The sequence below is a fragment of the Tauraco erythrolophus genome, chromosome Z (genome assembly GCF_009769465.1).
Source record: "Tauraco erythrolophus isolate bTauEry1 chromosome Z, bTauEry1.pri, whole genome shotgun sequence".
In the NCBI taxonomy this organism is placed as follows: Eukaryota; Metazoa; Chordata; class Aves; order Musophagiformes; family Musophagidae; genus Tauraco; species Tauraco erythrolophus.
Genome location: NC_141496.1, coordinates 3,167,974 through 3,193,728, shown reverse-complemented (window position 1 = coordinate 3,193,728; position 25,755 = coordinate 3,167,974). Strand labels below are relative to the sequence as shown.

Here is a 25,755-nt window from a genome sequence, read left to right as displayed (position 1 = left end):
TAAACAAAAAATGTCTCCTATAGTGATTTCCAAAATCGTCTTTCAAAAAGCTTTTTCATTTAAGAGAGTCTCTCCCTGAGAGACTCATTTAGTCCTTTTGTTTTCTAAACAATAAATTTACAAAACATTTCCAGAGATTAAAAGCGCTACAAGAAAGTTGCAATGATTTAAAAGAGATGACTCAGTTTTTGGAGATTTTTTTTTTTTTTTTTTTAATTATGAAGGAATAACCACAACGTCTATTATTTCACCCATCTATTCCTTCTAGCAGGGCTGAAGGGCTGAAGTAAAGACATATTTCTATTTACTATAGCACGCACCAAGCAGTAGAGCTATCAAGGACAAGATGTTTTCTCCACTTGGATTCTTTCAGTGGATGCTGAAGTGCTGTGATGCCCCAGCCCATTCCCAGGCAGTGCTGCTGCCTAACTAACACTACAGCTCCTTGCTTTCTCCTCCAGCTAAAAATAACGGCGCGATTTGCTGCTGCCTCCTCTGCCTGCAACTGTCAAGGTTAGCTCCACAAGAGAGAAAAAGAAACAACTTGGCACCACATGAGAGAGTTCTGATTCCTTTCTCGTCGTTTTTGGTTTTGTTTTTTTTTTTTTTCCTTCTGAAAGCGATGAAAAGAGAAAGACACACATTTTGACATCGGCTCTTTTATAACTCCAGCTGTGTTGACCGCTGGTAGAGTACCACGCTGTATTGACGGCACGCTGAAAGGAGAAGAAAGGGAGAAAACAAACCTCTTGTCATAAAATACCGCAGGATTAGCACTTCAGCTAAGTAGCTTCCTTAGGAGAACATAAATCACAGCTATGTTCAGGAGCCCACAGTCATACCCTCTGTCCTGGAGCAAAAGCGAGGCAAAGCCAGCCCTCGCTGATTTAAGAAGGGATGAAACAGCTTCAGGTGACTGAATAGCAGGAGAAACACAAAAGGTTTATCAACAAACGAGGTACTGAAGTTTTCCAGATTCACCTTGAAAGTAGGAGCATGTTCAAAGACACATGAACTTTTCAAGGTATTCTGCTCTTCTCATCTCTCCACGTCTAGAAAGGAAAGTGTGTAGGAGTGGGGAGGAAAAAAAGAAAAGAAAAAAATCGCTTAAAGTATTTAGCCAGGCTCTAGTAATTAGCAGGATGAAAGTTCTTCTACGGGCATTTTATGGAAAACCGTGAAAGATCAGTTCTCACGTTCACTGCAAGTCCTGCAGGTCTTGAAATAGGAGCTGCTATGCCAGAGTGGTGCCAACTCAACCGATTCTAAAATCTAGCAGGGAAACGTCTTTGAACAATTAACTTCCTAGTAGGAAATTGCACCAGTTGAATCCTTTGCATCACTAAACCATTGCTCCTGACCGCCTGATTTCTATCAGACTATTTTGCAAACAGAATTCTAGCAGCTCCTAGTTAAGCCCGTTCAACCACACGGTATCTATCACCAGCTCACAGGAAATACAAAAGTAACGAAAGCCCATTTGTTCTCACGATGGCCATGAATCAAACTCATCTTCAGGACACATCTGGGGTTGCTGACCAAATTACAGATCACCCCTGAAATGGAGGCTTATAGGTCACAGCTGAAACCTTTCCGCGGGAGGCCAGAACAGGAACCATAGCATTCCTTTATGTTCACCATCCAGAGGAAGAATATCCCATTTAGCTAAACAAGATGCACAATATCCTATTAAGATGACTTTCTAAAATTAAAAGTAAATTAATAGGAAACAGAAGGTAGTTTGATTTCAGTTTCTTCTGTACGGCATTAACTGTCCCCATATGTTCCCAATCAGCTGGCAATAGTGATTTTCAGATTATTTGTAAAAACTCCCAGGCAGATAAGCAGTTTTCAATAAAAAAGTGTTCTATACACTGATGACCTTTAAACATCCACCTGCTTTTTCTTCAACAATGAAGCACACAGTGGTTACCTGTTATCTCCAGAGTAATTTAAACGGTTCTAACCTTGAGGCAAAGTCAATAGTTACTGTGACCGAGTCTGTCCCACCGTTAACCTGGGCAATGGCCACCCTGGTTTGAGCAGCTGGTGCAGCTACTGAGCCATTCCCATACCCACGTATGCCTACAGATGTCTCCTGCTCTCAGTGTCGTCCTGCCAAATGTCTGCTCTCCAGAGGTCTCCAATGCTGAAGTCCCTGGAAACCTACCACAGTGCTTCGTTATTATTAGCATTAGAAAGTCTGTTCTGGTCTCCAAAAAACATTACAAATTGCACATATTATATATTTTGGCCAGATTTCTTCAATACTGAACATTACCATGCTGTCTGATAGCATTTCTGTATTAAATATAAATCTGGACTACAGTTTAGGATCAGAAAATCTTACACCTAATGCAAGAAGGATTTTGCTGAAGCACAGAAGGATGTCGGAGTAACCCAGAGCATAACACACACCTTCTGCTCATGTGGACCTCTAGTGGCATCTGATGATGGAAAATACACTCATACTTCCACTATGGCGTAGGTGGACATAATCCAAATGTACTTTGCATTTAATGAGCAGAGAAAGTACTGATGGAGAGAATAAAGATCTAGCACAGTCCCTGCAGACATACTTTGTGGTCTTCAGAAAGGTAACTTCTTTTCCCCATCCTCCCATTACCAAAAGCTGCAACATTTATCATAGAATCATAGATCACAGAATGGTTTGAGTTGGAAAGGACCTTAAAGAACATCTAGTTCCAACCCCCCTGCCATGGGCAGGGACACCCTCCACTACACCAGGTTGCCCAAAGCCTCATCCAGCCTGGCCTTGAACACTTCCAGGGATGGGGCAGCCACAGCTTCTCTGGGCAACCTGTTCCAGTGCCTCACCACCCTCCGAGGGAAAAATTTCTTCCTGATATTCAATCTAAATCTCCCCTCTTTTGGTTTAAATCCATTGCCCCTTGTCCTGTCACTACACGCCCTTGTCCAAAGCCCCTCTCCAGCTTTCCTGTAGCCCCTTTAAGTACTGGAAGGCTGCTATAAGATCACCCTGGAGCCTTCTCTTCTCCAGGCTGAACAGCCCCAACTCTCTCAGCCTGTCTCCATAGCAGAGGTGCTCCAGCCCTCAGATCATCTCTGTGGCCTCCTCTGGACCCGCTCCAGCAGCTCCATGTCCTTCCTGTGCTGGGGACCCCAGAGCTGAACGCAGTATTCCAGGTGGGGTCTCAGGAGAGCAGAGCAGAGGGGCAGAATCCCCTCCCTCGCCCTGCTGCCCACGCTGCTTTGGATGCAGCCCAGGACACAGTTGGCTTTCTGGGCTGCCAGTGCACAGTGCCGGCTCATGGTGAGCTTCTCATCCACCAACGTGACAAGGTAGAAGAGGAGTCAGCTGAATCTAATCTTTCTTCAGATCTGCAAGTCTGACAGCTCTCACCACTTGCCAGCTGGTGACAGGTACATTTAAAAAAAAAAATCTTTTTTTGACATCCTCACTTCTCTAACAAAGGAGCTATTTAAAAATTCAACATGCTCCCTTGGAAAGCTTTAAATAGTTTCTGAATGTAACTGGCATTATGCTGTAACCTAATATTAAATAGTTTTGGGGAAGAATTGTTTAAATTGTTGAGGAAACCTACATTTAAGTATTACAAAGGAAAAGATAGACTGCTATCTGTGGGAGGCATGGGGCTTCTTGCAGAAGGATCTGGCCACCACTAGTTTTCCTGGATCTGGACGAGTATCCAGAGAAGGTCCCTATCTCAGTCAGGAATGAAGAACATTGTTGTTTTCACTGCACCATGTCCTCTCTTTACACAACTTGAAGACATCCTGTCCAAATCATCCAGGCAGTATCATGCTGGCTGCAGTGCGCAGCTGCCAAAAGTCTGGAGAGTTTTGAGCTCCGAATCCTCTGCTCTTCAAGACCTTGCATGACCATAAAATACAAAGCGAGATCAGAAGGGGAAGGCATAAATAGAGCACAGGATTTCAGTTCAACATTTAAAATTACTTTCCTTTGTGGATCATAGGAAATCTGTCAATATTCTGTAATATTTCAAAATAAAAGCAGATCAAAATAAAACCTCAGTAGACTTTTATTAAGACTCAACACAAGTGTCATTATTGTGTTCCTCAGGGGTCAGTACTGGGGCCGGTGCTATTTAACATCGTTGTTGGTGAAATGGACAGTGGGATCGAGTGCACCCTCAGCAAGTTTGGTGATGACACCAAGCTGTGTGGTGTTGTGGACACGCTGGAGGGAAGGGATGCCATCCAGAGGGATCTGGACAGGCTGGAGAGATGGGCCTGTGAGAACCTCATGCAGTTCAACAAGGCCAAGTGCAAGGTCCTGCACGTGGGTCGGGGCAATCCCAAGCACAAGTATAGGCTGGGTGGAGAATGGATTGAGAGCAGCCCTGAGGAAAAGGACTTGGGGGTGCTGGTGGATGAGAAGCTCAACATGAGCCGGCACCGTGCACTGACAGCCCAGAAAGCCAACCGTGTCCTGGGCTGTATCCAAAGCAGCGTGGGCAGCAGGGCGAGGGAGGGGATTCTGCCCCTCTGCTCTGCTCTCCTGAGAGCCCACCTGGAATACTGTGTTCAGCTCTGGAGTTCCCAGCAGAAGAAGGACATGGAGCTGCTGGAGCGGGTCCAGAGGAGGCCACGAAGATGATCCGAGGGCTGGAGCACCTCTGCTATGGAGACAGGCTGAGAGAGTTGGGGCTGCTCAGCCTGGAGAAGAGAAGGCTCCGGGGTGATTTTATAGCAGCCTTCCAGTACCTAAAGGGGCCTACAGGAAAGCTGGGGAGGGACTTTTTACAAGGGTGTGTAGTGACAGGACAAGGGGAAATGGCTTTAAACTGAAAGAGGGGAGATTTAGATTAGATATAAGGAAGAAATTCTTCACTCTGAGGGTGGTGAGACTCTGAAACAAGTTGCCCAGAGAAGCTGTGGCTGCCCCATCCCTGGAAGTGTTCAAGGCCGGGTTGGATGAGGCTTTGGGCAACCTGGTGTAGTGGAGGATGTCTCTGCCCATGGCAGGGGGTTGGAACTAGATGATCTTTGAGGTCCCTTCCAACCCAAACCATTCTATGATTCTATCATTCTGTGATTCTATGATTCCATGATTCACTGCAGCAAGAATTTTAGCAGCCTGTTCAGCCTCCTCTCCCAGTATTTTGCATCTGGTGGTCACAGCATGATTTCAAGCATTGGTCAGCTTTGCAAGTACCGACTAGAGGACAGAGAAACATTTCTTGCACTTAAAATCTGTTGTTTTCTAGCATGAATGATTACTCAGGTTCTCAATATGAACATTAAAGCTGCTATCAGAGGCAGCACCAATTAATTAACAACTGACTGTTTTCCAAAGTCGTACTCCATGGACACCCACACACCGGTAAGAGCTTCTGATCCACCACTATTTCCTTTTGTTTTCTTGTAAAATGTCCACTTACCCAAAGGGACTGCTGTGGAGAGACATTTTGCAGGTGAAAGCAACGCACGGGTACAGCCCAGGCCATAAGGCAGCTGAATGCCTGCTCTTAGCTATTTAAAAACAAGTCCCCATAATCACTAACAGGCTGGTGATGGGAGTAAGAGAAAAGAAAATGATTGGTTGATGATGAAAATCATAAATCACAGAATGGTTTGGGTTGGAAGGGACCTCAAAGATCATCTAGTTCCAACCCCACTGCCATGGGCAGGGACACCCTCCACTACACCAGGTTGCCCAAAGCCTCATCCAGCCTGGCCTTGAACACTGCCAGGGATGGGGCATCCACGACTTCTCTGAGCAACCTGTTCCACTGCCTCACCACCCTCTGAGTGAAAAATTTCTTCCTTATATCCAACCTAAATCTCCCCTCTTTCAGTTTAAAGCCATTGCCCCTTGTCCTGTCACTACACACCCTTGTAAAAAGTCCCTCCCCAGCTTTCCTGTAGGGCCCCTTTAAGTACTAAAAAATCTGCTTTTTGTTCCCCAAAAGACAGGTTTCTAACAAGGGGCAGCTAAGAGAAGTTGACGTTGTCGTTTCTTAAGGGAGTGAAAGATGTGTAACAGGTCGGGAATTCCTTACCCGATGCACCAAATTCCCCCCTGGCTCTGCCGAGTTAAAGATGTTGCCCAGAAGAAGTCACAGTGGAGGCCCAGAAAATAGGGGAGAGAAACCTCAACATTTTAATACTTTCTAAAAGAAACTGATAGGGATGATGAACATTTTCCACCTCTCAAAAGGATAAAGAGATCAAATAACAAAGCGTAAGCATCCTTTAAATAATGTATCACTCACCAGATCTATATTTTGCATTATGTCCTGGAAGGAAGGGTGAGTTCGAAACTGCTCAAACAGATCCCGCTTGTAGAGCAGCGCGTACACCAAGTTGGGGTTGTGGTGAAGAGAATTTGTCAGGCAGGAGTTGATGATCTCCAGCATCATTCGGATCACTTCCTCGATCACATTCAGGTCTTGCGCCTTTAAGAAGGGAATAAAAAGTTAGTGTGCCCTCTTCCATTGTGGAGTACGTTTGGTAATAAAGACAGTGCACAGGTAATTATTACTAATGGAGCTATTAGCTGGTTAATGTCTCAATGGTGAGAAAATCTGGCATGCCTGTATCTGGAAAGAGATCTGTTTTCTCCTGTAATAACCAAAATTTTAAGTGAATCGCATTGCACTCTAGTATTCAGCCTCATGGCTTGATTCTCTCAGCAGAAGCCACCTTCTCATGCCAAAAAGCATTAACTTATTGTAATCATCCAAATTAATTAAAGGTTAAGTGCCCATAGACTTTTCAACCACTCCTACGCTAAATAAAAGCAATTCAGCATACACTTAATTTAACAAATTTTCTGTTGAGCCCCTGCTTGGGGAGGTGGGATAAAGAGAAGAAGAGAGGAAAAAACCTAGAAAAATAAAAAGTGGTTGGTGAAAGAGAAAAGCAAAGATAGAAGAAGGAAAACTGACTGGATCAAAACCCATTGCAGCTTGAACATCTGCCACCATTCTCCAGACTTTGTCCCTGGTCTGTTTTGCATTTTTTTTTGGCATTGAAGAATAATTGCAATAAATGAGAAATGAAATGTCCTTTTGTAGTGCACTAAGCCTTAATGCTCAAGATAAACTTGGAGAGCTTTTCATCTTGTCAATGCCTTTGACAAACCATTCCTGATGGTTTTGAAACTCAAACTTTCTAAGCTGAACAAAGTGGCATATGAACCCCTGCTAGCCTTCTAGACCTCTCTCCTTGGGCTGCACATCAGGATATGTCCGATACGATTGTTCACAGCGGGGAGCTCTCTGTCCCTCTTGGGACAGGGTGAAGAAGGCAAACCTACTTTCTTCATGTCGTTAGGTCTCCACCACATCAAACGTTGGACTGTGAGACTTTACAGGTCTAGTAAGAACGTGAATCATGCCAAACCGGCTCGAGTTTTTCTGTTTAGTACAAAACCTGAAACCGCTGGCATTTCCTTTTGCCGACTGCCGTTTCTGAGTTATCGTAAGGCCCTGAATCACTTCATAACAAGGCTGTACTTGCAACAGCGTTTTGCTGGACTCTCATTCAACCTGTACAGAGTTGAGTTATTTTCCACTATAAGGCAGCGTTGTAGGAATCATCGCTTGTCAGATACATGCTCTTACCAAGGCAGAAGAGAAGATGGGAACTTGTCGTTATCCTGGTTAGACTCATATAAAGAGCAAAATTATTTGCTACCACTTTGCTCTGGCTACTTTCAATGGAAAGCAAAGCTATGTTTCTTCCCGAGAGCATTGATATGACCCTGCAGAAGGCAGCATCATTCCTCCACCTCTTCTATGGTGCTGAGGACCATGGCGATTCTGCCCCTCTGCTCTGCTCTCCTGAGACCCCCCTGCAGTGCTGTGTTCAGCTCTGGAGTCCCCAGCACAAGAAGGACATGGAGCTGTTGGAGCGGGGCCAGAGGAGGCCACGAAGATGATCCAAGGGCTGGAGCACCTCTGCTATGGAGACAGGCTGAGAGAGTTGGGGCTGTTCAGCCTGGAGAAGAGAAGGCTCCAGGGACACCTTCCAGCAGGTCCTTAAGCCCTTTCAGTACTTAAAGGAGCTACAGGAAAGCTGGAGAGGGGCTTTTGACATGGGCATGTAGTGGTAGAACAAGGGGCAATGGCTTTAAACTGAAAGAGGGGAGATTTAGATTAGAAATAAGAAGAATTTTTTTACAAGGAGGGTGGTGAGACACTAGACCAGGTTTCCCAGAGAAGTTGTGGCTTGCCGGTCACTGGAAGTGTTCAAGGCCAGGTTGGATGAGGCTTTGGGCAACCTGGTGTAGTGGAGGGTGTCCCTGCCCATGGCAGGGGGGTTGGAACTGGATGATCTTTGAGGTCCCTTCCAACCTACACCATTCTATGATTCTATGATTCTATGGAGAAGGGAGTGCCCATCCTCATGCTGCTGCTGAAATGCATCAGCACGCTAATTCACTTATCCACGCCACTTATCTTCTGCACATACAACAGAGATTCAAGTGATTAAAGCCTTTTGAAATTCCTGTTTGAAGAACAATATTTGATGCACACACTCCAATGAAATTTTTCTCTCTTGTAATGACATTTGACTGCCTGTGAAGGTTACAGATTTATTTTCCAAACGTGAGGATCTCCTCTTTTGTAATAGCTCTGCCTCTGAATTAGGTTATAGTGTAGCTAACGATTTTGGCAGAAACCCTTACAAAGCTGATCATGGCAGCTACTTAGTCTGTCAATGGGATTGCATTCTTTTACGACAGGAACAATCTTTACATTCAAGACACAGGTGGTTCCTCCGTCTGTGGTTGCACGCTATGAAAAAACATCCCCTTTAGATGCTGTGAAACGTGCATAATGCAAAACATTGGACAAAACCTGAAAGAATTTCTTCAGCAGAGATTCAAAGAAAAATCCTAACTCATCCAGGGAGGGGTACTTGCCTACCGACTCAGATTTATTTCACAATATGGTATATTATGGTGGCTTTTTAGAAGCTCTGAGCATTAGTGTAATTCTCTCCCCAGTGCAGCACAATGACCTAATGACTGAGACACTATCCTAAAATACAGAATACATTACTTTTACAGCAACATTATGAGTCAGGATCAAGTGAGATCTACTCAGTTATCAGAAAGGTAACAATCCACACAATTGCACTTCAATAAATAATTTTTTTTTAATGAAATATGTTGATCGTAACACCCAGGCATACAACTAGTTTAAACAGAAAGCATTGCTAACCATCTCCTAACACGTTATTTCAAGAAAAAGCAGACTCTGCTATTGGTCAGCTTCAAACAAGTAAAAGTTGCCACAGGTTATTGATCAGTAATTATATTTAAAGTTTTTAGAAGCTGATAGACAGAATCAACCATGTGGTTTTCAGCTACTGTGCTTCACGTGAAGAATCTGTGACTCAAATGAAGAAATCCAGGAGCAACAGGGAGGATTTTTACCCACAATCGACCATATTGAAAAAAAAAAAAATCATCTATAAGAAGAATGAGCTCCATAAAAGACGTAGAAGTGGGACTGAATGCCAGAATGGCATGTATGTTATCTGGAGAGCTGTATGCTGCTATAATTAGCGATTAAAGCATTTGTAGAGGCTTAAAAGTTTTCAAAACAGGAAAAAACAAGCAATAAGCCAAGGACAGCATTTGGATGAGACAATGGAGAAATGCTGCAGGAGCTGATAAAATGTTGTGTGCTTTTGTTGCTCTGTGTCAAGCTACAGCCCCTCTGCATCCAGACACGGCGTCACGACAGATATCAGTAAGGTTACGAAAACATTTCGCAGATGAGGAGGAGAAGTTTATCACCCTGTGTATTAACTTTCAGACCAGCTGAACACAGCTGAAACACTGAACATGTATGGCCAAGACAAGGACCTCCACACCATCCACAGCAACCTTGTAAGAATATTTTTTTGACTGAACTGGCTGTTATAGGGAAAGAAAAGTCAGACATTGATTTTGAGGGGACAGGTAGACAAGTTTCAATCTACTAAATGGTATATTTAAATGAGTAGTTAAATGTAACAGCATTTTCCTATTGCTCGTAATTGACAAATTTAATAATCTAAAATTATTACCGTATGCTTTTACAAACCAGGGCTCTGATAATGCCTCTGTTGACACTGACGGGTAGCAGACCTCCCCTCCTTTTTTATGTTTATGCCCATAGAAATAACTGTACCATCACTAAAAGAACCTTGGAAGCTAAAGCTTGGTACCAACTTTTTGAGACTGAAATGATGCCTACAAAAGGGATGGGAATGTAGACACAGCACTAATGTTACTGCCAGTAATCCTAGGTAACTAATTCATAGTTCCTTCTCAGGATAGGAATTAAATGTGATAGTTTTTTGCAAAGATTTTAATTTTTAAGGCAAAAAGCCAGATGCTTGGTCATGTTCTAGTCGTACAAGGAACAAACCAGGCAGTGGCAGCCACAAGAGACGCAGGTACAGTTCTGGGTAGTGTGGGTCTCTTGTTAGAAGAAAAAGGAAAAAACAAGTGATAATGTCAGAGAAAAGAGAATGGAAACAAGCTGAGAGGATGCAGAGGAAAACACGACAAGCACAGAAAGGAGAACGTTATCTGGAGAAAAATAATTTGAGTTTGATAAACACTAACAAGGAAGACACGAATGTGCAAAGACAGGCAAACTACGGGCAGAGCTGGATGTTCCCATCTCTGACCATCCTGGAATACTGTCGCTTTCCTTACTGCAATATTATTAATAATTAGCATGGCAGGCATGCTCCTGGGCAAAAAATTCCAGAGAATTCAATACTTACATACCGCTGGAAAGAAAATGATGTCTAAAACCCATTGAAAAGTATATGGCTTATAAAATATCAGGGAAGTCAAGAAGCCTAAACACCAAACTCCACGCAGGAGCTCACAGTTAGGTTCCTTACACGCATATTTACCCATCAAAAGATAAAGCATTCTCCATTGTCAGTGGAGGATGCAAGAACTCAGTGTCAGCAAAAACCTCCTTAATTTATGGCACCCACCTTCTGGTTCCTACATCGGGACATTCTGAGTGCTCATCTTTTTAATTTATTTTGATATTAAATCAATTTTAATTTTTATAATAATAACGAACTGGTTAAAAAAATTCTGTTGTGAATGAATGCAAATGAGCCAGCAGTGTGAGCTGAATGAGCATGAGCCAGCAGTGTGCCCAGGTGGCCAAAAAGGCCAATGGGATACTGGCGTGTATCAAGAATAGTGTGACCAGCAGGAGCAGGGAAGTGATCCTGCCCCTGTACTCGGCACTGGTGAGGCCGCACCTGGAATATTGTGCCCAGTTTTGGGCCCCTCGCTTTCAGAGAGATATTGAGCTCCTGGAGCGAGTCCAAAGAAGGGCGACTAAACTGGTCAAGGGGCTGGAAAATAAAACTTATGGGGAGCGGCTGAGGGAGTTGGGGCTGTTTAGCCTGGAGAAGAGGAGGCTGAGGGGAGACCTGATTACGGCCTATAAATACTTGAGAAAAGATGGTGGGGAGTTAGGGGAAGGGCTCTTTACATTAGTGATGGGAGATAGAACAAGAGGAAATGGGCATAAGCTTAGTCAGGGGAGATTCAGGTTGGATGTTAGGAAGTATTTCTTCTCTGAAAGGGTTGTCAGCCACTGGAATAAGCTGCCCAGGGAAGTGGTTGAGTCCCCATCCCTGGATGTGTTTAAGAATAGGGTGGATGAGCTACTTGAGGATATGGTTTAATGGGGATTAGGGATGGTTGGACTCGATGATCTCTAAGGTCTTTTCCAACCTAGAAATCTATGAATCTATGAAATCTCCAGCCTCTAAATGTTAACATTCCTCAGGAGAAAAAGAGAGGCATGTCCATGTGTCATTCAGGTTAACTTCGCTTAACCATCCCTCATGGCTTGTACTGTCTAATAAAAATCGAGACAAAATTATTGTGCTTTCTGTTTTTTTTTCCTCCTGTGTTAGTTTATATGGAAATCAACAGTAGTTTGAAAATGAGAATTTCAGTCACTTGTGATGTTATGAAGGGAATTTATAAGCAAGGGTGGACATGAGGCTGTCTTTCACGATGAAGTGAGCTTTGTGTTACGTTTCAGGGAAAGGAACACTTTTACAGATTTCTGGTAATCTCACTGAAGCCACTTTCTCCGTGATTGCAGCCTGTGATCTCAGCAGCCCGAAGTTTGCTTCAGCCACACGAGATGTGCCCTCACCGCGGAGCCGATTCGAGCGCTCCTGTCCCCGCATCGGCTCCCAGCCACGCAAAAGACCCTTGGTTGAGCCCGGGGTCATTTTTTGACCCTCCATCCTGGGTGGAGGCTATGTAAGATGAGTGTTGTCCTGTTTCTGGGTGGTACCCAGGGTATTTCAGAGCACAGATGCAAGCTGGATGGTGATAGGTTTGTTAATGACATTTTGCATTTTTGAACATTTACCCAGAAAGATGGCATAGATCTGCTGGACACTCGGCTGCAGCATCCCATCACCACCACGCAACCTGAGCTGGGTTAACCATGCAATTGGCAGACACCAGTTACCAGCAGTGACAGTACAGATGAATTCAAGGAAATATTGAAGTCTTGATTCCAGGGTGAGGAATGAAATGATTACAGTTTTCTTCAAGGCTAAAAATTTAGCCTTTCAATTCTTAAAGGAGGCTTATAAGAAAGATGAGGACAGACTTTTTAGTAGGGACTGTACTGAAAGGACAAGGGGTAATGGTTTTAAATTAAAAGAGAGGATATTCAGACTGGATATAAGGCAGAAATGTTTTATGCTGAGGGTGGTGAAACACTGGGATAGGTTGCCCAAAGCAGTGGTAGATGCCCCATCCCTGGAAACATCCCAGGTCAGGTTGGACAGGGCTCTGAGCAACCTGATCTAGTGGAAGATGTCCCTGCTCATGGCAGGGGGTTGGACTAGGTGACCTTTAAAGGTCCCTTCCAACCCAAACCCTTCTACGATTCTAAAACATACTAATGCACAAACTTAACTCTCATATTGCGTCCACATGAGGTATTACAATATCATTATATATTTATTTATCACGAGCTAGAATTCACTTAATTTTATTTTTTTTTCTTTCCGTTTTTTACCTGGTTGTATAGCAATCCATAATCCAAAGCAACAAATAATTTTAAGTCTAATCAGGTCTTCTTTGCAACTTTTTTAAAAATCAGAGATCTGACAGCATAACTTTTCCTTTGTGGTGGGACCCACATTAACAATGCTACATGATATACGACAATATGTGTACACACCCAGGGCACTCATGCCTACTAAAAAAGCCCCACTTCTCACCACGCATTCACCTCCCAGCAGTTTTCCAGCCAACTGATCCTTTCAGCTAAATAGCTGCTAGAGGTTTCTGCCTGTGGGAACGGCACGACGATGGGTGCTATCAAAAAGGCAGTTATACAGTTAGCACAATCTGGGCAGGAAGAAGATTATCTGCCCAAAAAAACCCAGAACCTGCGATGGGTAATGCAATATGCTATAACTGCACAACATAAACAGGGCAAAAAAAAAAACACAACGGGAAAGGCACACTGTAGTGAAGTCCAAAGAAACCTGATGAAGTACAGCGGAAATGTCACCTGTAATAGCAAAAGAAATAGATGATGGAAGCACAGGCTGACAAAAAACATGTCCAAACACAATTTTGAACTTATGGCTTGGGACAATGAATGGTTTTTCGTGAGCGATATCTCGCTGCCAGTAACAGGATGCCTTCACTTCTGAGTTTTCAAAAGTGCAAATTTCTTTACGCTGAAGCTTGGTGGCTTTAGTTCACAATTGCTGACACTGCAGGACCCTCTCCAGCAAAGCGAGGAGTGCATAAAGCATGCAAAAGCTGTGAAGAAGCTATCTAAAGGAGCTTTAGCTGCTTTAATTCCTTCCTAGCAACTCCACAATTCAAAGCAGCAAAAACATCTCTGATTCTCCACCTTCCCAGCAGGCTCTGACTGTCCCCTCAAGGTCACTTGATCCCTTTTCCTCTTTTTGCAAGTCCAGTCCTCCTCTCCCAGCCAGGCAGGGTGGAGGAAGAGTCAGAGGAAGGTGCAGCAAGCAGTGGGTACGGCACTCGGCATACCAGGCAGGGCTGCATCATGTTTGTGTTGCTGCATCCACGCGGTGAGGACCACCCATCCTCAGATCCGAGGCTGAAGGCTACCATATGGATGAGGGAATAGAAGGAGGAAAGGTGAGGGTGAAGGTTGCACAGGCAACCTTAGTTACGGCTTTTCTTCATTCTGAGCCCTTATCCACAATGCCTCACTACAATTCTTCACGTGTAATATTTTCAGTGAGATTCTCCCCCCCAAATATAATTAGCAAACATAAAAACTTGTAAACAACTACTTCCTTCATGACGCAGATATGACTTTAAAGGCAATTTGGTCAACAATGGAAAACAATAGGATACACGCACCATATACTTATCACTTATCAAAAAGACTAAGAATGCCAAATTAACCCAAAGCTCCTGCCATTCTTCTTTTTACCGGGGAGAAGCAAGGAGAAAAAAATTGGTAAACTGTTCCAGATCCATCAGCTGCATCCACGAAAAGTCTAGATGAACAGACAGCTTCAGTTCATTTTGCATTACATTTTTTTCAGCTAGCTTCATACATGCTAAATAATACTTCAAATGATGATGTTCTTGGACATTCTGCTCTTCCATGCCTGCCTGTAACGCAGCTACTATAAACTTCAGCGTGATGTACTCTTTTGTGGTGAACAGACAAGTTGACACTCCAGGGAATTTCACCTTGATAATATAATTTAACAGCATCCACAATTATAATGATGTAAACTTCCCTTTCCTCTTTACAGGGGGATTTCTACAGTTAAATAGTTTCAAATAATTTACTTTATTTTTAGTTACTTTAAGAGAATCATATGTATCTTGTTTGTACTAGCTTTGGGGAGCATCCAAGAGAGCTGTCTGAATTTCCTGCATTTTCAGCAGAAAATAAAACCTTCAACAAAATAAACTCACTCTGCCAAAGGAGTGGAAGAGCGGAGGGGGAAGAAGGAAGCACACAAGAAAGCTGCTCTTACACTCAAAGCACAAATGAACTTCAAAGCCAAGCCTGTGGTGACAGAAATCTTATCTTTATCTGTGTTACTGGCATATACTCTCTGGCTGTTGATGTCAAACACAGATAACTTTTGGCCATAATGTTGAATTGTGGGAAAGTAGGTTTTAAGTGAAAAATTGCAGGGCTTATGGTCAATATAACCTCAAAAACTAACTCCAGCGTCTCTGATCACTGCTTAGAAATGAAAGCAAGGCTGTCACACCAGCAGCAAAGTTTGTTGCCAGGCACTTTACTAAATAAAAACACCATCCTGACGCTCGCTATCATTGCCTTCCCGAATAACTGAGTAAGCTGAATGAGGAGATTTTCGGCATTCTCTCACCCTTTTGTGAAGCCAACCCATGCAGGAATGCTACACTGCTTAAGAGAAACACAAAGCTTTCAGCCCGTATCACGACGCAAACCTCCACGACAGCCTGCGACAAGGCTGCAATAGAAGAATTGTCGTGGTGGTGTGTCCTGTCCCAGAGAAAACAGCCTGGGAGCAGCCTGCTCCGAGGGAAAACAAGGCAAAGGACATCTGCCAAGGTATCCAATCCTCTAAAGACCTGTTTGCCATGAAGTTTGACTTCAGTAGCCACCGATCAGGAAAATACACAGCTGTTTCTGAGGACATGGATATATCCGAGTGAAAGTGCAGATGCTTTACTGGTACTTCTCACGCGACTTCACCATATCGTGTTTATTATTTGGCCAACCTACAGCTAACCCAAAAGTCACCTCCTGGTCTCACCTTCACCTTCATCCCTTCTTCCATCCATGCCCTTGCTATCTTTGAAATTCTAATCCTAAAACACTTCACATTGAAATACTGCATCTTATCCCTGTCCCCTTACAAAGCTAGGTTCCCAAATTAATCAAAAATTTCTAGACACTGGCATAAATTCCCTCAGTGCTTTACTGATTTTTGGTGACGCTTCACTCTCATAGCCCTGTGCCCATTTTACCTGTTCACCTGAGGATTTTACAATTGAGAAATGTTTGGTTTATTTAATTCTTGTACCACGTATCCCTGTGTGAAATTAAGAGTGGCATGGGAGGTTAACTGGCAAACAGTTTTAGCAGAGTAACTCCGTCCCTGAACGAACAGTGAAGTACGTTCTCTCTTCTTAGAGAGGACCTCTTCTGGCAGCACGGCAAAATTTCAGTAGGAAGGACAGATGTTGACTCCCCTTGCCAAACCTACAGTCTGATTACTAGGGAGACGTGACCTAAATGTGTCTCACTTCCCAGCGGACGCTATGACTACTAAGCTATTCTATAGGTCGGGCTCCTCCGCTTTAAAAGGAAAGAAGAAGCAGCACCCGGACCCAAAAGGATGGAGAGGGACCTAAGCGCAGCAGAGGTGCAGACTTTGGAGTTTTTGTGAGACTGGGATTCTGTATCACACCTGCAGCAGGTGTTCAGTTCCACAGAGCAGGACTTCAGATAGTCCTCCTCCCTGGCATTTCATCTCAGCATCCCAGATTTTCCAAACTCTGTTCTTGGGAAACTCCCATCTAATTCAAATGCTTAATTCCATCCTCGAAAGCAAAGAGGTGACAGGTCTCTTTCTCCAGTAATTTCCTAAGGTGGTAAAACGACAAATTGAATTAAATAAAATTATTTTCACCCCAAGTAGCTTAGAAAAAGTAAATGACTATGGAAGGCATCTACCCAAGGTCAAGCTTCAGAGGCACGTCCAAGCCTATGAAGAAGCTCCAGCATAAGGGGATCCACCACAGTGCCCAAAATACCTGACGGGCACCAGCAAGGGGCTCCAACACTGCCCACACAAGAACACAGTATTTCCAAACCACATGCAACCATGACAACAAAATGCAAACAGTATTTAGTAGAACTAACCTTGATCATCTTCTAAGGTCCCACAAACCCTGGGAAGCAACTGCTGCTACGAAAATGACAACACTTGTACTAAGAAAATCAGAACTAAAATTGTGAATCTGTATTTTTCTCAAATCATGCTTGAAATAATGAAGTTTTCCTGCTGTTGAAAGGAAACGGAGAACTCTCCACTTCTCCTTGCAACTAAGAAGCATTCCCTAGAGGTATGGGAAGATTTTGTTTAGTTGGACTGGTAGAACAGGAAAGGACAAGCTCCATATGCAACCCCAACTCCACCATGCAAAGGTACAGAGATCATGATACAGGCTTTAATTAACAGAACCTGTCTACCTGGAATAGAGTTCAAGGACTTTGAAGATGTTACTCAAGTGAAAAAGTTTCTGATTCTGGCACTACACATGCAACTTAGCTGTAAAATGTCACCAGCAAAACTGGTGTTCGGAGGTGTTATGCAGTAATTACTGCTGCGTGAACAGGAACTTCAACACTTCCTAATTTCTTAATTTTTATTTTTTTTTAAATTGCATGGCAGATCTTATATAACACTTACATAAAGTTTGACATTTTTGCATTTAATATGTAAATGCTACTTAATAAAATCTCTAGACCTAAAAGTGTATTCCTTAAAGACGACTTCTGACAAATCTCTCTGAAGCAAATGATACTCCAAAGACGAGCAACTTGAACAATTTTTGCAGAAGGGTATAGCTGTTAACATGTGCACAGATATTTGTCTTTTAGTATGTACTTATGTCCAGACTTAGGAATCCTTATCATACCTTTAATACTCGTTTGGAATGGGTTCTTATCCTTTCTATCCTAGGTGATGTTTAACTGAAGCACAGAAGCCCTTTTTTATATCGTGAAGAAGAGTAAGATGAAAAAACATTCCATCTTGCAAGCCGACATAAAAAAGACCAATTAGCAATTTAAACCAAACAGTTTTCTTCCCATTTTCTCTTCACACCTCCCAAACTTTCCTACATACAGTACCTCACAGTTATAGGAATGCAATTTATCCACCAGTTCCTTATAGCCCCAGCATCATCTCCGACTGTATTATCAACTATTTTCTTCACCCTTGGTATTTTATTTGGTAGTAACAACCATGAAACTCATTGCAAAACATATACACATCTAAGAGCGTATTTCCAATGAACCAACTGCTGTCATTCAAGAAAATCACTCAGTGCTACAGCTTTTGCAGACCTCTCTTCAGTGTCTAAGCAATTTTAATTGAGGAAGTATCAAAACTAACTGAATAAGTACCAGTTCCTCACCAAAGCTGTCAACTGCACTGAAGCTGAATTCAGAAGTTATCCACTGCTTCGCCACTGATTAGATCCTGTGGTTCGGCATCTTTGCCACGACATTTCAAAACCATCATTGCCTCAGAACTATGACAGTCATCTTCCACTGGAAGCACCACTCTGAATAAATTTGATGCTACTTCAGAGACGAAACATCGCTAGCGAGACTGTGGAATCCAAGTCCTCAGGAATAAACACGGACTGCATTAAGTTTCCATAATTTCCATACTATCCAAGCAGAAGATCTTGTGGTCCTGATGACACACAGGATGCCAGTGGGAAAACCCACTGCTACTCTCCACACACTCAGCAGCCAAAAGACTCTGTATTCTTGCCCTTAGGGTGAAAATTGCTATTGAAATTTCTGTGGGAGGCATAAGAGCGTCAGAAGGAGTTTGCGGAGCAGACATCTCCATCATTACAACCTGGGGAATGTCAAGGAGGCAAGGGAAGCGGTGTTACTGCTGGGGCCACCCGGCATTCCTCCCATGCCTCAGCAGAGTAAGGCTCCTGCTTTGCTCACACAAGAAAAATCACTGCAAAGGCAAACTGAGTCGAGTAAGACATTAACAGAAAATCACCACAAAAGAGAAAAAACCAAGCAGTAGACTGCCTCCTGACAATATTAGCCATTATAAAACGAATAATAATAAAAAAAGGTTGATATAACCCATTGCTGTCCACACAGAAGGTGACACTGTGCACACAGAGAAGTTTTGACGATGGTGCAGTATTCTTTGCATGTTGTAGTTCCTTAAATACTAGCAGTGTGTGATAAAAAACGTCAGGTCCCAGATAAGAGACACTTGGTAAGGGATTACGATTCTAAAACTGTTGTGAGCAGAAATATGCTGCTTCATAGTCATTATTTTACTCCAGAGCTGAAGATAAATAATGGAGAGTGCTTTTATTTCTTTTGATATATTAAGATATAGCAGCAGGGTTAGAAAAGTAATTTAGAAATACAACTCTACATGAGACGACTTGGCATACATAATATACTAATTCTCTCAGTGGTGTTAAATACTTTGAAAATTAAAGAGGACACATAAACAGAGATGTAAGAAATCTATCATATTAAAAGGAAAAACTGCATTATCGATCTTTGTAAGTGCTTTGCAGTCTAAAGGATCTATAGGTAAGCCCATTTAAGACACAATAAAGTAAAAGAAAGTGTTTTTCTTCCTTTTCCTCTTACCTTACCACCTCTCCAAAATTAGTCACTGCCAGTAGTAGTGTCATTGGTTAACAGACAGGCCTGAAAAACTTCCACAGCCAAATTTCAAGAACTGCTTTCTTCAGTTTAATAAAATGCAAATAGGAAGGAGATGAGAAACCGCCTTTTGAGAGCTGATAGCAGGCAAACCAGATAAATGGAATAACTTTTAGATTAAATGTTGTTTTTACTACATTCCATCTTATTTTTCAAGCGCATTCCCCTGGACACTGCATCAATTCTGATAAACACAGAAGCTGATGACCACTGCTCTGCTTCCTGCTGAATGGTCTGGAAGCAAAGAGCAGTCATAACCCAAACACCAAAAAATGAATATTTAACTGAAATTCAGAAAAAACAAAACCCACTGAAAATAATTCTAGAAGCCTGTGTACACAGGTACACCTTCCAAAAAGAACTGTAAGTGACAGATGACATTTTTTCAAATGCTGAAGCAAAACACTCCTGATAGAAATATGGCAAAAGCTAAATTATCCAACTAAGTAAAAATTTGCTGGAATATTTATGAAATCTCATCTATTTTGAGACAAAACTTAATTTTGCATAGCCTGGTTCATGAAGCGCAGCAGTGACAGGCATGGGCAAGATGAGAGATCGCCATGTCTGAAAGACAGAGAAGAACTTGGGTATGTTGTACATCCATCCTGGAGTCAGCCAACTGTTCCTCACCAAAATCCTGCAAGCAATTATGATTGCTTACCTATAAATTAGGCTAAGTTTTCTAATCAATTCTAATTAACAGATAAAGAGTCCACCACAAGGTAAGATGGCTAATTTATTGTAGAAAAATAATTTCATATTTCAGAAAAATTCAGTGAAGCTTCTTCCCTCGGGAATGTGACATGACTCTTTCTATTGTCTCCGTTTATCAAAGTCTCAAAGATCAGTGTGGGAATGGGAAAACTTGTCATTATTTGTTAATTTTTTTTTTCCTCTGCATTAAGTAAGCATCTGATTTCTTTGCAAGTGCCACGGATGAGTTGCTGGTGAGTAGCTTAAAGACCAGCTTTTAGGATCTGCGACATCCATCCTCTTTTCAATTTATCTGGAGGGAAGAGATACACTTAAGATTTCGATTCCTATTGCAACAAAAATATTAAATCTAACCTGCAATGTTACAATCCATCCTCTTTTCTCCGAAACAGGATGGTTGTTTTTTGTTATTAGTAAACAGTTTCTTTAAGGTTAAGTGTTTGGGTTAGCACACACACAAAGGCTGGAGTGGAACAGCCTCTGCACACGCTGTACCAGCTTGATATCGAGAAAAACGCAGCAGAACATGGTGTCTTTGAAAAAGATGTCATATATTTCAGTAGCAGGCCACAGCTCACTCAGCTTGGGTTCAAGCCTAAATATGTACAAGAGCAGTTCTGGAATACCTCCACCACATTCCAGGAACATATTCGAAGAGCAATAAAAAAAAATATTGTACTTGTCTCAACTTTGTTTCAGAGCAGTGTAGGCAATCACAGACATCTCCCAACAGCACTAGGGTTAAGAATATAGGATTAAATAACAGTACTATATTAGAGTCTTTTCTGTTCATGAATGTTTTAAAAGATACTTCCCTGAAATGGCTTTATGTTTTGTACGTCACTGGCAGAAAACAGATGTAGAATATGACTGTCAGCTTTTTGTTTGGTAGTGTGGTGGTTGTGTTTTTTTTCCTCTCCTAATTTCTTCCCTCCTTGAAAAACATTAGAAAATTTTATGTTGATATAAAATCAAGAAAACAACGAGTATCTATTTATGCGTTAATCCAAAACTTCTCATGCTGTTGGTTTACAATTAAAGCTGCAAGGTCAAACACTCAAAAGCCAGACATCAGACTGAAAGTACAGGCTTCCCCTTAGCCCAATGTGTATGCGTGAAGTTACAATTTAATTACAAGTTCAGGTAACCATCAGTTTATACCTAACTCACAGCATGGTACGTATTGATGCTTTTTGTCCAATTTCTGGGTTATTGTTTCTGTAGTGAACCAATTCTGTGGAAGAATGCCTATTTACAAAAACTGATTTAGCATATGAAATGTGCAACGTATTCCTCTATCTCACTTAGTTCCTAAACTACAAAGAAATAAGAAACTTAACAGAAACCACTGGTTACATGAAATGGAAATACAAGTTTATCTTTGCATTTACGCCTGTGAAAAACTATCGGGGTGACTTTATAGAACTCAGTAAATGTGAAAAACAGAGATTCCTCTAAATTTCTATTTCTTCTAAATATATATTTCATATGCTTTCACGGGTGTTCCCCACAAAGTTATTTCAAAGAGAAGTAACTTTCAAAGAAGTTCTTTCAAACTTCTCAAAAGAGAAATTCTTTCAGAAAGAACCCACCACTGTCGATAGGGATAAACAAAATTAAAATTCTCTATTCTACATTTCTTTAGCGCTGCTTTTCAGGCCAGGTGATGAGGAAACCCATTTTCAGTAAGTGGCTTCCTTTGCTTTATATGCCACAGGAGAGGAACCCACTGTGGGAGGGCACTTTTTTTGAATTTCTGCCTATATCTATTCTTTTTCTTCTCCGACCCTTTTTTTCACTTCATACCAAGACCGTCTTTCAATCTTATTTGACTCATTCCCCCTAAAATATTCTCCTTCCCTTCATCCCACCATTCAGTTCCTCGGCCACCCACAATGCCAATTAACAGCAGTTGCATGACATCATCGGTAATATTAACAACAATTATTAAGTGTGAGAATTGCCCTCAGCAAGACAGTGCAATATGTTGTTTGGGGGGATCACACTTCTCCAGGAAGATAAATTTTGAGTTGATGGGACCGTGCTTCGGTAACCTGGACACAACTGGAATAAATCTCCCTCTGTATAGGTCAAAAACGGTCCCATTTTAACTTCTTCATGTTTCAGTTCAGGCAGATTTGAGCAGCAGTTTGACAGATGCACAATTTTATCCGCAGTCTGAAGCACACTATCTTCCTCTTATCTTTTTCAAAATCACTAAGTCTTGGTTTACCTTCATTTCTCTCATTTTCTCTGGATGTCTTTCAAATTCCAAATCATGTATGAAGGAATCTAAAGATCCCTGTTATGCTATTTTTTAAAATAAGTATTTAACTTGATAACTTCGATATCAATGGATTGATTTTTTGTTTTAAACAGCAACTAAAAGAGTTCTAAAATCTCAATGATTAATCCAAAAGTGTCCCCGTAAAATATGAGGAGAAGAAGTTGAGAATAGAAGGTGAAACATCAAAAAGTTTTGATGTTTCATCACTACATCATTTGGAATAAGCAGTGTAAAAAAGATTCCAATTCCAATTAAGTATTTCGTACCAAACAGCCTAAAAAGGGGGCTCAAAAGTCTTCCTTCTGCATTCATTTCCTTTACTTTATACGGCTGTATGTTTAAAAAAAGAATTACTGACATGTTTATAACATATGGTAACATACTTCTGTTTTTTAAGCACTACATCTCTCAACCAAAACCTTGCTTTAGGAACACTAGAAGTTTGTTTTACTACATTGTTGAAATACATCTCAGTCACAAAAATAAATCCTACTCTTTGGAGAGCTACTGCACTGCGTTTTTCTGATGTCTATGGAGGTTTGAAAAAGCCCAATTGTCCCGAGCAATCAACTTCTCCTGAAAAGCTCTGAACAACCCACTCGTGGGAAGGAGGCAGCAGGAAAAGCATCTAGAGACCAAGTCAGCGAAGAAAGATGCTTCGGAAGATCAGTACTGTTACTTTTTTCATCCAAGCACTTCAAAATCTGCCCTTAGTCTGAGCTGAGCAAATGTTGGCTTACAAAGCAATCATAAGCAGTATTTACAGAGAGGCTTGTGAACGCTTGCTGGTGATAATATAACATATTCTATCCATAGCATTTGCTGTATCCCACCTCAGGCCCCTCTAAAATCCCTGCATTGCATCCCTGTATAGATCCGTTTCTAAAACCAGCTCTCTAAACTTCTTTGGCTTAATCACCTTCTCTTTTAAGGACACCTGTTTGAATGGTCTTACCAGAAACATGTCTTTTGAGTACCAAAATGCAAATGAATGTCATCATTTACAACCTTTACTGCAAAATAATGACAATGCCCAAAATCTGCATAACTATTAAAGGAGGAAAATAAGCAAAAAAATGACCAAAATAACTGCTTTATTTTAAAAGACTTTAATAGATGTGTGTATCGCTAATGTCCAGAAGGTTCTTCCCACTTTTCAAATTGGTTCTCAAGTCTCAAAAATCTGAATATGCAAGGTTTTCAACTAGATGATCATAACATGCTGCTGCAACACTAAATATTATTTTTATAAAAAAGACATCAATTTTTATCCTTATTTTCCCAAACAGTGAGAATTTCTAAGTGAAATAAGGCTTAATGTCATCTATACAACATGAATACCAGACACCAATGAGATTTTTGTGGAACTCCTCAACGATAAAAGAACACCTCTTTGAAGAACGTCTTCTTGACGTTCTTCAATATATTTGTTCAAAAATCACTCAGCAGAACTATTAAAGACACAACAATGCGAAGACCAACTGCAAATAACTATTAATCCTTCACACTATCATGTGCAAGTTTAAACAGACTGAACTTCACCAACATCTTTATCAAAGGATTTTAGGATAATTTGTTCTTTCTGCTTCAGCATAATTTATGCAGCATTTTCTCAGGAAAGTTTCCAATTCATTTCAAGGAAAGAACTGATTAAGAATTCAGTCGTAACTGCAGAATTTGGCTGTTACTCAATACAAAAGCTTGCTTTAGGATTTGGGTTAGGTTGGTTATTTCAGTCTATTCTGAAATTGCTGGTTTTTATGATATAAAAATAGGAGGATTAGGTAGAAGTAATATTCTTTAAACTAAAATATAATTAATCTGAAGGAGGGTATGACTAATATTTAGAAAATGTATTTATAGGACTCTGGCTCAATGCTGGAGTGGAGACAGGCATACCTAAGATTAATCTGATATTGAAAATGTCACTTCTGCCTATAAGCCATCAGAGTAATCAAAAAGAAGGTAATTTAGGGCAAAACAAGGCTATTCTCCTATTAAATGCAACTTCAATTGCTAGAATCCACATACCATACAGAAATATTAAAACATTGTTCTGGTTTACCATGTACTAGCTTCAGTAAACAACACCCTAAAAAAAATTTCTTCTATAATCATATTTTTTATTACAGTAGACAACAAAAGGATCTAAAAATTCACACACAAAAAAGACGTTTTTTATACTATTAACAACGCATGACTAATGCAATCAAAAAATCTTACCAAGTTACTTGGTGACATACAAAAACCCAGAAGAAAATCTAGACAAAAAGAGTATCGAAGAGATCTAGGCAGTGCTTTTGGTGAAAAGTAGGGGGCTTTGAGTTTAAGAAACACTATGAAACTACCTTAGCTTTCCCTTCTCTTCCAGTATTTGACAAATGTGGATATATTGCAATTGTGAGTTTTGATTTAATTTTAATTCTGCCCATGGTGTATGCAATTCTACAGCTAAACAACTCATACACGTTTTGCTGTTCACAGCAGTTACAGCTAAGCAGTATTTTTACAGACTGCCAGCTGAACAACGTTAATTGCATCACACTAACTCTATTATGGCTCACCAGTTTATATGGAAGTGGGTTTAATTTCATTTCACATCACTACCAGAGTCATCAGATGATGGCAGGGAAGACTTCCTATTTCTTCACAATAGCACGCGTTTATAGGAAAACACTTATGTCTGGTGGCAGAGTTCTGCTTTAAACCAGTTCTTTAGATAATTATAATAAATCAGAACTGCAGCACGCCTATTATAATATATGTAAGCACAGAGCATGTTACAGGACCTCAAAACACCACAACATTTATTTGCAGTTCAAATATTGTTCACAGAGACAGTGAATGAAGTGTTCGTTTGCCACGTGCTGCATGGGCTAAACCAATTAACTTATTTGCATGGCATCCTTTGTAAAAATAAGTCTGCATCACGAGATGCCATAATCTTAACTGAAACACCAAACTATGACATGAAAGAACTCTGGTAGTGCCATGAAAGGGACAGAACAGGATTTACATGACAATGTAATGGTAGACAAATCATAGAATCACAGAACGGTTTGGGTTGGAAGGGACCTCAAAGATCATCCAGTTCCAAGCCCCCTGCTATGGGCAGGGAAACCATGGGCCAAAATTTTCATGTCATGGACCGAAGATTTTAGTCTACAGCTGTTAGTATTACAGATTTCTAGAACATTAATTTTGCTTTAGTTGTTTAGCAAGGCCACAGCTAAACTGCATATACTGAAAATAAAG

At 41.3% G+C, this 25,755-nt stretch overlaps 1 protein-coding gene across 3 annotated transcripts in view; it reads right to left on the bottom strand.

The window, feature by feature from the left end:
• The window catches only part of DYM (dymeclin), a 243,806-nt gene that overhangs the window by 40,197 nt on the left and 177,854 nt on the right, over positions 1–25,755 (bottom strand). For 2 of the 3 annotated variants that reach the window (XM_086628989.1, XM_086628990.1), the window contains one exon: positions 6,243–6,425. The exons of the other annotated variant lie outside the window; for it this stretch is intronic. In XM_086628989.1, coding sequence (XP_086485115.1) covers positions 6,243–6,425 — 183 coding nt within the window. The remainder of the gene's footprint in view (positions 1–6,242; positions 6,426–25,755) is intronic. 3 annotated transcript variants of the gene reach the window in all.